The sequence below is a fragment of the Scyliorhinus torazame genome, chromosome 16 (genome assembly GCF_047496885.1).
Source record: "Scyliorhinus torazame isolate Kashiwa2021f chromosome 16, sScyTor2.1, whole genome shotgun sequence".
NCBI classification, from domain to species: domain Eukaryota; kingdom Metazoa; phylum Chordata; class Chondrichthyes; order Carcharhiniformes; family Scyliorhinidae; genus Scyliorhinus; species Scyliorhinus torazame.
In genome coordinates this window covers 21,953,166-21,966,138 of record NC_092722.1, presented here as the reverse complement: position 1 = coordinate 21,966,138, position 12,973 = coordinate 21,953,166, and the positions used below count along the sequence as shown (strand labels likewise).

The following is a 12,973-nucleotide window of genomic DNA, read 5'->3' as shown; positions in this document are numbered from 1 at the left end:
CTCCCCTCCCCCCGTCACTCCCCTCCCCCCGTCACTCCCCTCCCCCCGTCACTCCCCTCCCACCCCCCCATCACTCCCCTCCCCATCACTCCCTTCCCACCCCCCCTGTCACTCCCCTCCCCCCGTCACTCCCCTCCCCCCGTCACTCCCTTCCCACCCGCCGTCACTCCCCACCCACCCCCCCATCACTCCCCTCCCCCCGTCACTCCCCTCCCCCCGTCACTCTCTCCCACCCCCACCATCACTCCCCTCCCCCCGTCACTCCCCTCCCACCCCCACCGTCACTCCCCTCCCCCGTCACTCCCCTCCCCCCGTCACTCCCCTCCCACCCCCCCATCACTCCCCTCCCCATCACTCCCTTCCCACCCCCCCGTCACTCCCCTCCCCCCGTCACTCCCCTCCCCCGTCACTCCCTTCCCACCCCCCCGTCACTCCCCTCCCACCCGCCCCGTCACTCCCCTCCCCCCGCCACTCCCCTCCCACCCCCACCGTCACTCCCCTCCCCCGTCACTCCCCTCCCACCCCACCATCACGCCCCTCCCCCCGTCACTCCCCTCCCACCCCCACCGTCACTCCCCTCCCCCGTCACTCCCCTCCCACCCCCCGTCACTCACCTCCCCCATCACTCCCCTCCCCCCGTCACTCCCCTCCCACCCCCACCGTCACTCCCCTCCCCCCGTCACTCCCCTCCCACCCGCCCCGTCACTCCCCTCCCACCCGCCCCGTCACTCCCCTCCCCGTCACTCCCCTCCCACCCCCACCGTCACTCCCCTCCCCCGTCACTCCCCTCCCACCCACCCGTCACTCCCCTCCCCCCGTCACTCCCCTCCCACCCCCCCGTCACTCCCCTCCCCCATCACTCCCCTCCCACCCCCCCCCCGTCACTCAACTCCCACCCCCCCGTCACTCCCCTCCCACCTCCCCGTCACTCCCCTCCCACCCCCCGTCACTCCCCTCCCCCCGTCACTCCCCTCCCACCCCCCCGTCACTCCCACCCCCACCGTCACTCCCCTCCCACCCCCACCGTCAATCCCCACCCCCGTCACTCCCCTCCCTCCCCCCGTCACTCCCCTCCCACCCCCCCGTCACTCCCCTTCCTCCCCCCGTCACTCCCCTCCCCCCGTCACTCCCCTCCCACCCCCCCCGTCACTCCCCTCCCACCCCCCCGTCACTCCCCTCCCACCCCCCCGTCACACCCCTCTCACTGTCACTCCCTCCCCACCCCCACCGTCACTCCCTTCCCACCCCCCGTCACTCCCCTCCCACCCCCCCATCACTCCCCTCCCACCGTCACTCCCCTCCCACCCCCCGTCACTCCCCTCCCACCGTCACTCCCTCCCCACCCCCACCGTCACTCCCTTCCCACCCCCCCCGTCACTCCCCTCCCATCCCCCCCGTCACTCCCCTCCCACCCCCACCGTCACTGCCACCCCCACCGTCACTCCCTCCCCACCCCCACCGTCACTCCCTTCCCACCCCTCCATCACTCCCCTCCCACCCCCCCGTCACTCTCCTCCCACCGTCACTCCCCTCCCCCCGTCACTCCCCTCCCACCCCCACCGTCACTCCCCTCCCCCCGTCACTCCCCTCCCACCCCCACCGTCACTCCCTTCCTACCCCCCATCACTCCCCTCCCACCCCCCGTCACTCCCCTCCCCACCCCCACCGTCACTCCCTTCCCACCCCCCCATCACTCCCCTCCCACCCCCCCGTCACTCTCCTCCCACCGTCACTCCACTCCCACCCCCACCGTCACTCCCTCCCCACCCCCACCGTCACTCCCTCCCCACCCCCACCGTCACTCCCCTCCCACCCCCACCGTCACTCTCCTCCCACCGTCACTCCCCTCCCACCTCCCCGTCACTCCCCTCCCACTGTCACTCCCCTCCCACCTCCCCGTCACTCCCCTCCCACCGTCACTCCCCTCCCACCTCCCCGTCACTCCCCTCCCCCCGTCACTCCCCTCCCACCTCCCCGTCACTCCCCTCCCACCGTCACTCCCCTCCCATTCCCACCGTCACTCCCCTCCCACTCCCACCGTCACTCCCCTCCCACCCCCCCGTCACTCCCCTCCCACCCCCCCGTCACTCCCCTCCCACCATCACTCCCTTCCCACCCCCACCATCACTCCCTTCCCACCGTCACTCCCTTTCCACCCCCACCGTCACTCCCTTCCCACCGTCACTCCCTTCCCACCCCTCCCCGTCACTCCCCTCCAATCCCCACCGTCACTGGACGGTTTATTGGGTATCATTGAAAACCTGCCAGCGCTGCCAAATTCAGTGGCTCATCAGGTCCTGGCACTGCCCACTCAGCGTGTTACTGACCCATACAGGTCAGCCAGGGCTCAGGACTGACTCGAGTCCTTCATTTCTTGAATATCGGGCTTACACTCGTCAATCCACAGAATCGGTTTTACAATCCAGGAAGTTTCGGAAAATCAAAAGTAAGGTATTGACCACCCCTGCCGTTGATTCTTGTGATACCCCAGGGTGTAGGACATCAGGTTAGGGGGCAATTGTCCGCTTCCAGTCTCACTGATTTCCCCAGTACACTTTTCTCACTAAAATTAATTACTTTAAGTTGCTAAATCTCAGGGTTCGAATTCCGGTCCCGGGTCACTGTCCGTGTGGAGTTTGCACATTCTCCCCGTGTCTGCATGGGTCTCACCCCCACAACCCAAAGAGGTGCAGGGTTGGTGGATTGGCCACGCTAAATTGCCCCTTAATTGGAAAAAAAAAGAATTGGGTACTCTAAAACTGGCATGCATTGAACTGGGGCTGAATCCACCAACCCTATCCCGCCTGCGAGATCTTCTGGTGCTGCCAAAGGTGCTCCCCGCCAGCCACCCAATCCGCCCCCCCCCCCCCCCCCCCCCCCCCCCCCCGCCCACTCACACACACACCCGCGGCTTGCCCCCCAGCAGGATCTGGCCCATTGTCTATCCTGAAGACAGGCACAAAATAGTTGGGTTTTTTTGGAAAATCTCAGCAGGTCTGACAGCATCTGTAGAGAGAGAAAAGAGCCAACGCCCCGAGCCCGACGACCCCCCCGCCAAAGCTTTGACAATGAGTCATCGGACTCGAAACGCCAGCTCCCCTCCCTCCCCGCTGCCAGACCTGCTGAGATCCCCCAGCATTTTCTCTTTCGTTTCAGATCACCAAAATAGTTGTCAATGCCTCTGGAATTTCCTTATCCCACATCCGAATTGATTCCGTCTCTAAAGGTCCATGTTCACTTCCATTAATCTCTTCCTTTTTTTCATCCTGGTAAATGCCCTTCGAGCTGGTTCGCTCTCATTCTATTTTCTCCTCTCTTTATCAATTGCTTGATCATCTGTGGCTTTTTTGTTAAACCCCCTCAATCCTCAGGCTTACTGCTGTTGTGGCAACATTGTAAGCCTCACCCTTTAATCTAATACTCTCCTTAACCTCTTCAGCTGCCCATGGTCGCTCCACTTTCCAGCCGCGTTTTCATTCCACATGAATACACTTTGAGAATTATTTATTTGCTCATCAACCATCATATCTTTTCATCTAATTTGCCAATGCACCTTACTCAGCTCGCCTCTGTAATTGTCTTTGTTTAAATTTAAGATTGTTGTTTCAGACTGAGCCACGTCACTCTCAAACTTTATATGACATGGCATAATATTATTCATAGACGTTTACAGCACAGGAGGAGTTCATTAGGCTCCTCGCCTCCATGCCAACAGAGACCTGACTACATTGATCCCATTTACCAGCACTCGGCCCACAGCCTGGAGGTTACAGCAGCACAAGTGAATATCGAAATACTTCTTGAAGGGTAAATATTGGCTTGGGCGCCAGGGAAGAACCTTCCTGCCTTTCAGAGAATGGGTGGCATGGAAATTTCTACCCCCACCTGAGAGGGCAAATAGGCCTCAGTTTAGCCTTTCATCCAAAAGCTGACACCTCTGACAGTGCAGCACTCCGCTCAGTACTGCACTGGGAGCATCAGCCCAGATGTTTGTGCTCAAGGTCAGGATTAGCCAGCCTTTTCCGCAGGTGGGATCTTCCAGCCCCGACAAAGGCGTGTTCCCCGGCGGCGGGACGGGCGAGCCATGCAAGACGCTGCAGACATCGTCAGGACCGGAAGATCCCGCCCGGCGGGGTCAACGGCGAACTCCCTCTGCCGCCGAAGAATATGCCGTGCGGGAATCTGCTCCCGAGTCTCTGGAGTGGGGCTTGAATGCACGGCCTTCTGACCCTAGAGGTGAGACAGCCACCCACTGAGGCCATGGTTGTCGGGGGGAGGGGGGGGGGGAATTCCATCAAACAGGAGCAACTGAGGTAGCCTGAGGTGGTGGGAGTGTGCGAGGTGTTGGTGGTGGGCATGGGCTACCTTCTTTGAGTCCGACTTCTGGCACATTTTGCCCGCTTGAGGGATGGCGTTCACGCTGAAGCTGTCGGGATCTTCCCGGTCTCTGATTTTCGATTCCTTCAGCAGCGAATCAAGCTTCTTTTTAGCCACGCTCTCCACGTGTTTCCTATTTGCCATGGCCTATTCGCAAAGAGATAAGACACAGGCTCATTAGATCCATCCCACTTGCCAAGTAAGTGGCAGAGACAGCACGGACAGAGAGGTGAAGGGAGGGGGGGGGGGGGGGGGGTTGGGGGTAAGCATAAATCAAATGGGTCCACAATTAATCTGTACAATATGGAATGGCATGGACATGCTGTTTGATGATTTCTACGCACAGAACAAGCTTCATATTAGCTAAAGGAGCCTCTAATGAATATGAAATTGGGATGGATAATAAAGAGACTTCCCTGCCTCCCTCAGTTGTAGCCCAGGAATATCCTGACCTTGGGGATGGGAGATATGGGGCGTGATTCTCTGAGCCCCGCGCCGGGCCGGAGAATCGCCGCAACCGCGCCGCGATGCCGGCGCGCGATTCTCCGAGGTGCGGAGAATCGGCGCCATTTGCGCCGGCGGGGCCGCCGATTCTCCGGCCCAGATGGGCCGAGCGGCTGCACGGAAAAAGCAGAGTCCCACCGGCGCTGTTCACCCCTGGTCGCTGCCGGCGGGACTTCTGCGCGAAGGGTCGGGGGGCGGCCGGTGGGGCGGGTAAAAGTGATCCTTCACCGGGGGAGGCCTCCGAGGGGTCAGGCCCGCGATCATGGCCCTCCCCCCGGGGCTACTTTGTTGCGCGGCCGGCCCCTGAACCCCCACGCCATGTTGTGCGGGGCCAGCGCACTGAAGAAGTCCCCCACGCATGCGCGGGTTGGGAAGGGAGGCTGGAGCGGTGTGACCTTCTCCAGCGCTGTGCTGGCCTCCTGTGGGGGACAGAATCGGTCATTCCCGTGCCTGTTTCGCGCCGTCGTTAAGCGCGTTCGCGAACACTTAATTTCCATTTTGGTGAATCTCCCGCCCCCCGTAACACACTAAATCTTTCCTCAGTTTTGACGTAAGGCAATTGTCCGGGCACGTACATCTGCTTACTTTCTATTTCTGCGACGCCGCCTGACTTACCAAGTGCTTGACTTATATTCCAGCATTTTCATTCCAGCATTTTCACTTTTTGTGCGGACACTGAGGGTTTGGTGTGTAATTGAGACACTGAGGGTTTGGTGTGTAATGGAGACACTGAGGGTTTGGTGTGTAATGGAGACACTGAGGGTTTGGTGTGTAATGGAGACACTGAGGGTTTGGTGTGTAATGGAGACTCTGGGGGTTTGGTGTGTAGTGGAGACACTGAGGTTTTGGTGTGTAATGGAGACACTGAGGGTTTGGTGTGTAATGGAGACACTGAGGGTTTGGTGTGTAATGGAGACACTGAGGGTTTGGTTTGTAGTGGAGACACTGAGGGTTTGGTGTGTAATGGAGACACTGAGGGTTTGGTGTGTAATGGAGACACTGAGAGGTTTGGTGTGTAATGGAGACACTGAGGGTTTGGTTTGTAATGGAGACACTGAGGGTTTGGTGTGTAATGGAGACACTGAGGGTTTGGTGTGTAATGGAGACACTGAGGGAGTTTGGTTTGTAATGGAGACACTGAGGATTTGGTGTGTAGTGGAGACACTGAGGGTTTGGTGTGTAATGGAGTCACTGAGGGTTTGGTGTGTAATGGAGTCACTGAGGGTTTAGTGTGTAATGGAGACACTGAGAGTTTAGTGTGTAATGGAGACACTGAGAGTTTTGTGTGTAATGGAGCCACTGAGGGTTTGGTGTGTAATGGAGACACTGAGGGTTTGGTGTGTAATGGAGACACTGAGGGTTTGGTGTGTAATGGAGACACTGAGAGTTTGGTGTGTAATGAGACACTGAGGGTTTGGTGTGTAATGGAGACACTGAGGGTTTGGTGTGTAATAGAGACACTGGGGGTTTGGTGTGTAATGGAGACACTGAGGGGTTTGGTGTGTAATGGAGACACTGAGGGTTTGGTTTGTAATGGAGACACTGAGGATTTGGTGTGTAATGGAGACACTCGGGGGTTTGGTGTGTAATGGAGACACTGAGGATTTTGGTGTGTAATTGAGACACTGAGCGTTAGGTGTGTAATGGAGACTCTGGGGGTTTGGTGTGTAGTGGAGACACTGAGGTTATGGTGTGTAATGGAGACACTGAGGGTTTGGTGTGTAGTGGAGACACTGAGGTTTTGGTGTGAAATGGAGACACTGAGGGTTTTGGTGTGTAATGGAGACACTGAGGGTTTGGTGTGTAATGGAGACACTGAGGGTTTGGTGTGTAATGGAGACACTGAGAATTTGGTGTGTAATGGAGACACTGAGGGTTTGGTGTGTAATGGAGACACTGAGGGTTTGGTGTGTAATAGAGACATTGAGAGTTTGGTGTGTTGTGGGGACACTGAGGGTTTGGTGTGCAATGGAGACACTGAGGGTTTGGTGTGTAATGGAGACACTGAGGGTTTGGTGTGTAATGGAGCCACTGAGGGTCTGGTGTGTAATGGAGACACTGAGGGTTTGGTGTGTAATGGAGACTCTGAGGGTCTGGTGTGTAATGGAGACACTGAGGGTTTGGTGTGTAATGGAGACTCTGAGGGTTTGGTGTGTAATGGAGACACTGAGGGGTTGGTGTGTAATGGAGACTCTGAGGATTTGGTGTGTAATGGAGACACTGGGGGTTTGGTGTGTAATGGAGACTCTGAGGGTTTGGTGTGTAATGGAGGCACTGAGGGGTTGGTGTGTAATGGGGACTCTGAGGGTTTGGTGTGTTGCTCCATTCAATCTAAACGTAGTACCAGTACAATGAGGAGTGTGTGCAGGACCACTGCAAGCAGGGTGGGGAGATGAGCATAATGGAGGTTCCACTGAGTCACCAGATATTGTAATATTGTGATATTACATGTTGGATGGAAACCTTCATTGTGCGACTGGAGCCGATTGAAAATCCTTTCCTCAAGATGCCTCTAGCTGGCAGGGAATAAACAAATTCCGCCTCACCCCCCCCCAAAAAAAATATTCTCACAATTCTCTGACATTAGAAGTTGAGAAATAGGAGCCGCTTTTCGAGCCCGCTCCGCCAGTCTATGAGATCGGGGCTGACCTGTAATCCTCAACCACTTCTGATGTATCATAGAATCCTACAGCCCCGAAAGAGGCCACCCAGCCTGTCATGTCTTTGCTGGCCCATTGAAAGAGCTACCCAGCTCATACCCTTCCCACCTCCTCGTTCCTCATGTCCCTGGACATTATTCAGAAACGTTACTGCCGAATCTGCTTTCACTGCCATTCCGGTTTCACTCGCTGAGCAAATAAAATGTATTCTCATCTCCCCACTGCCCTGTTTCTTGGCCAGCATTCACTCCCCCCACCTGCAGGGCAGGAGTAATAAAAGCCGTGCTGACATTGCTCCTCGATGTCTATTTCCATCCCCACCTTCAGGGTTTTGCAAACGCGCGAAAAACACGGGGAGAAAAAGAGGCTGATGCTAATTTGAGAGAGGTTCCAAGTAACGTTTCAGCTCAATGGGTCTGAGAAGCTCCCTACAGCAGGTGACTGAAACTCTCTGATCCATTAACAGCCCGCGTGATTCGGGCTGACATTGACCCTCTGTGAAAGTTGTACTGAAATTCCTATTTTTAGATTTTTACATCAATGTTGGAGGGCTGTTGTTCTCTCTCGATGCTGTTACAGAAGCCATTAGTGTTCTGCCAAGGACATCAAAAACTAACAGACTGTTTGAGAAGTTGAATCTAACTGGGTGATAGCTGATTCCGCATTCAGTTCCAGCGTCACTTTTACCCGGCCAACTCTCCAACTTTTTTCTCCCACGCCTCCTGTCCTCACTGGCTGCCACACGCACCTGGCATGTAGCCCTCTGGCATCTCGGCCAAACCTATTAGTAAGCTGTTCAACCATAGAGACCATCACAGCTAAGCCAGATTCTGCCATCAACAAATGTCCAGACACGGATACAGCAGGAGTCACTGTGTAATGACTGGGAATGGGAAAACAGGCTGATTGTTTCCTACCCTATCCCAGGGCGCTGAGGAAAACTGTAGCATCCCTAACATTGTGTGACCGAGACTTGCTAACAGTGCAGGCGTTGGACATGACATAATTCTGGCTATCAGACTGGCAACTGCCCAGGTGGGATGTTTGGAATCGGCACGTCCCATGAACGCAGCCATAAATGTGAGTTATATAGAAGAGAAGGGGCTGGGTAACCCTTCTAATCTTAGTACAGGTCGCTGTGCCTGAAGGTTGCAACCTTCAGACCAGGCACAGCGACCTCTACTAAGATGTCTATTTATAACTTGAGACTCGGTCAGTATCACAACTCAAGTTCCATCAGTATCACGTCCAGAAACCACATCAGTATCAAACCACAATATTGTACAAAGGGAAAATCAAGTCATCACCCATCAATGTTGGGTCAATGCCGAGCTTACACGCAGCACCAGCCTCTTGTACACAGGAATGAAATGGGCACAAAACACAAGTGAATCAATATCCTGATTGTGTCACGTCCTTAAAGTGGTCCCTAAACAACACGATCAACTGCAAATTGGAAACAATCATCAGAACATTTTAAACCCTAATTAGATACTACAGATATCTTTAATTTGAACATAAGATTTCTAATTCTCCCTCTATTGTCAATGGACTAACGATCTTCAAATATCATCTGATCAACTCGTGGACATGATCAAGTGGAATGCCACACCTGGCCTTGTAGAGGGGGAGCAACATGATTTGGATAGTCAGTGTTTCTGTCCAGCATCTGCCTTTGTTAACGTGTCTTTTTAAACCATTGGCATTATTCACATCAGAAACTAACTTACTGTTCGTCCAGGAACTTATTCTAACCTTTGTGATATTCAGTTCAGTGGAATGATGACTCCCTTACACCTAACTGAGCTTACAACACCCACATTGGCATGTGTGCGCACACAAAGACACTTACTTGCATTACCAAAACTGAAATAAAGGGGGAAATGTGAATCCAACTCACTGGGTGAGAATCCATAGGATGAGGTGGACTTCCAGTTTTATATCCCACAAGACCCTTTGTTTACTTCAAGCTGGAGTATGATTGGGCAGAGTATAAAATCAGCACCGCACCGGATCCCATCAGCTTTCATGATGTGAATGTTGGAACTCTTGTTTCGCTAAAGGGGCTCGCACACTCATTGATAAGAGACAATACTGGTGGGGTTCTCTGTAGCGCTCCATGAGTCGCAAGCTGGCGACCAAAGAGGATTCAGACAGAAGACACAGTGGACATCCCTGAGGAGGGCACACAACTCAATCCCAGACTCCAATCTTCAGGAAGCCAGCATCAAGGAATCTCAATGCAGAAAAGGTCGAAGCAGCATGGGTCTTGGGGATGTCTTGTGACAGAGTGCCCCCTGTCCCTGAGCCAAATGCTTCAGGTTTGAGTCCCATTCCAGGACCTGATAACCAAGGAAGGTGCGTGCCTAATGCAGCCAATCAGCCTGCAAACCTTCTAATATGCAGCTGGTAAGACTGGGACACTACTGGTCAGCCATGCTTGATGCCCCCCTCAAGCTTCAGACTGCCAACCGGCTCCAGGTGAAAGCATGTGCTTCGTCTGCCTCGTGCGTCTCCAGACCCAAGTAGAATGAAGAATATGAGCATAGTTCTGCCTCCAGCCCACTTAAAATGCTTCGCCTGATACAAGATTGAGGAAGTGGGTTGATGACATCTCGTGGTTCAATCTCAACACGGCACCAGACTTGCCTTTTAAGCTGATCACCGGCCTAACAGACGCCTCAAATCCAATGACAGTGTACACTTGGAATGTCCTCTGTCTATTGGAGGGTTAAATGACGAGCTAACTATCTCCTATCCAGGTAATCAGATGATTAAACTTACTAGGTTGACTGGGTCCAGGGAGGGTGCATGGCAGGAGGTATGTAGCAACATAATACTTAATTTCCTTAATGAAAGACAGACATACCTAGGATGGTATCTGACAGAGACACCAACAGAGAATGAATGCGACCTTTCACTACACCAATATCACAGTGAAAGATGGAGCAACCAGAAACAAAGCCAACTCACTACTCATTGAGCAAGGGTAAAACTGAGGGCCCACACCTCAGATACAGAAGGGGGAAACGAGGGAACAACTTCAACCACCAAGCGGCAGGGGCCCCCGTGGGACCCGAAAAAACTGTTCTGGAAACCAAATATTGTTGTACAAATGTAAATACTGTCCAGCGTCAGAGCACCAGTCACAGCTGTGGTGACAAGGAGGGGCCCGAGGGCGGCTGTTCAAACCTAGGTCACTGAGCGACAATGTATGAAACCCAACTCTTTTTCTTTTCTTTGTTTATTCTGCAACTGTGATTTGAAATATCAATAAAAATATTTTCCAAAATAAACTGAGGGGTCATAAACAGAGGGTAAAATGGAGCTGTCATTACATTGTTGGTCTGCACCAGAGTGCTCTGGACCTTAGAACCAGGAGGAGGCCCTTCAGCCCTTTGAGCCCTTCCACTATTCAATTAAATCATGGCTGATTTGTAGCACAACTCTATTTAAGGATCTTTGCTCCATATTTCGTGACACCCTTGCCCAACAAATATCTATCAATCTTGAAAATTTTCAGTGTCCCCCAACATCCACAGCCTTTTTAGGGAAGAGAGTTCCTCTCTTATTATTTGCATGTGCTTCCTGACTTAATTCCTGGAGAGGAAAACGAACAGGAACTCCAAGAGACACAATGGTTCCTGCATCAGACCACTGCATGGTTACCCCTGTGGTTCCTCACAACCCAGGCATCCGATTATCCAAACCAGTGTATCAGACCGGGCTGCGACTCCAAGACGGCCCTGGAATACCCAAGAATTAAAGGTTCATCTCTGAGTCACTGCTGCGAGGGAGAATCTGGGCCAAAACCAGAGGGGCACTCAAAAACTTTTCAAAATTTTTTATCTTCTACCCAATTCCCTTTTGAAAGTTAGTATTGAATCGCCTCCCACCACCACTTCCAGTAGTGCTGGGCCAAAAGGTGTCTGCAGGTAACTTCCCTCAACGGAAAATCTGGAGCACCAACTGTAATGGAGTTGACACAAATAGGACATGTATCCCCAAACCTCTGAAGGGACTCATGCTTAATGCAGTTTTATAAATGTTCCTGATACCTCACAAGAGTAGATAATTGGATGGGCACTTTCCCTGGATTGATGGTCTTCCCTTTGCCCAAAACATTTATTGTGTTATTTAAGAGGGATTAACTATCTGGCCACCCCTAGGTTATGGCACAACACTAAGTTCCTGTGCACCTGGTTTGCCAGCCCTGGCTGGTTATATTCCCAGAGATTTCAACATCCGAACTCCTCTCTCCAACTGCCCGTTCCCACACTTCCACCTTTGGTCACCCAACATGTCAATCCTCGCGGTGCCTCACCTGCCCACAGCCAATCAGAACACAAGCAGCCTTGTCTTTCCCTGCCATTTTTACCACTGATAAACAAACAGGTGAAGAGTTTCTATCGTTTTTCATGCTCCTGTAAATTTCTTCCCTGGGTTTCGGTATCCTGGAGATTGAATTTCAATTCCTGGAGACTCCAGGTAAATCCTGGAGGAGTCGGCAACTCTCTTGCACTCGCAATCACACCCTATCATCCCTCACCCAGCTTGCGGAACTGCTTCTGATTGTGTCAGCTCTGAGAGAGCAGGCTTGTGCGGTTCCCTAATAAGATTAGGCCAATGGAAAACTAGAATCATTGCACTTTGGTGCTCAGTCTCCGAGATTATCCTTTCCACGAGTGTCCAGACTGAGATTTTATGCACTTGCCCCCATAACGTGGATTTAGCGGCGCACCCATACACTTCTTCACCTGGGAATCCACCTCTGTACTCCCTTTGAACACTGCTACGCTAAGGGGAATGTGCGTCAATGGGGATGAGGAGGGGAAGAGCGACATGGTTATAGTTCAGTCAACAGTACCTTCCACTTCATATGAATGCACCATCAGGGAGGAAGAAAAGACAGTAAGTACAGATGCAGACACACAGAGATACAAATTCAGTGAGAATCGCGTGGGCATATTAACATGAAAATTACATAGAATCACACCGAATATACAGCACAAAACAGGTCGTCAGCCCCCAAGGTTGGGTTATTGCTCTGCATGAGCCTCCGCCACCGTTATACAGCCTCTCGATTTACAGTGGCCACTGCACGAGATTGTTAGGAGCACCAAATCAGCATATAGAGAGCAAAAAGACATCGGTTCATGGTCTGCTTACAGAATGCTTACATTTTACGAGCCATTTTTAGGAGGAAAGGCACAGCTGTAACCGACTGTTTAAATGAAGAATTTGCTCATTCCCCCCCCCCCCCCCCCCCCCCAACTTGCTGAAATATTAACGTATTTCACATTTCACTCCAGCAGACTCATTCTACAGCTGCTGAACAGTTTCCCAATCCCGTCCTCAACCATGTTCGCGGTGATAGGTAATGTGGAGGTGTAAACCTTTAACGAATGAGGCCTGATATTCCCATGGCAAAT

The 12,973-nt window shown here is 53.0% G+C and overlaps 1 protein-coding gene across 2 annotated transcripts in view; it reads right to left on the bottom strand.

Annotated features, from left to right (window-relative positions):
• The window catches only part of plch2a (phospholipase C, eta 2a), a 268,571-nt gene that overhangs the window by 71,229 nt on the left and 184,369 nt on the right, over nucleotides 1-12,973 (bottom strand). Inside the window, exon 11 of one of the 2 annotated variants that reach the window (XM_072478060.1) lies at nucleotides 4,366-4,524. The exons of the other annotated variant lie outside the window; for it this stretch is intronic. Coding sequence (XP_072334161.1) covers nucleotides 4,366-4,524 — 159 coding nt within the window. The remainder of the gene's footprint in view (nucleotides 1-4,365; nucleotides 4,525-12,973) is intronic. 2 annotated transcript variants of the gene reach the window in all.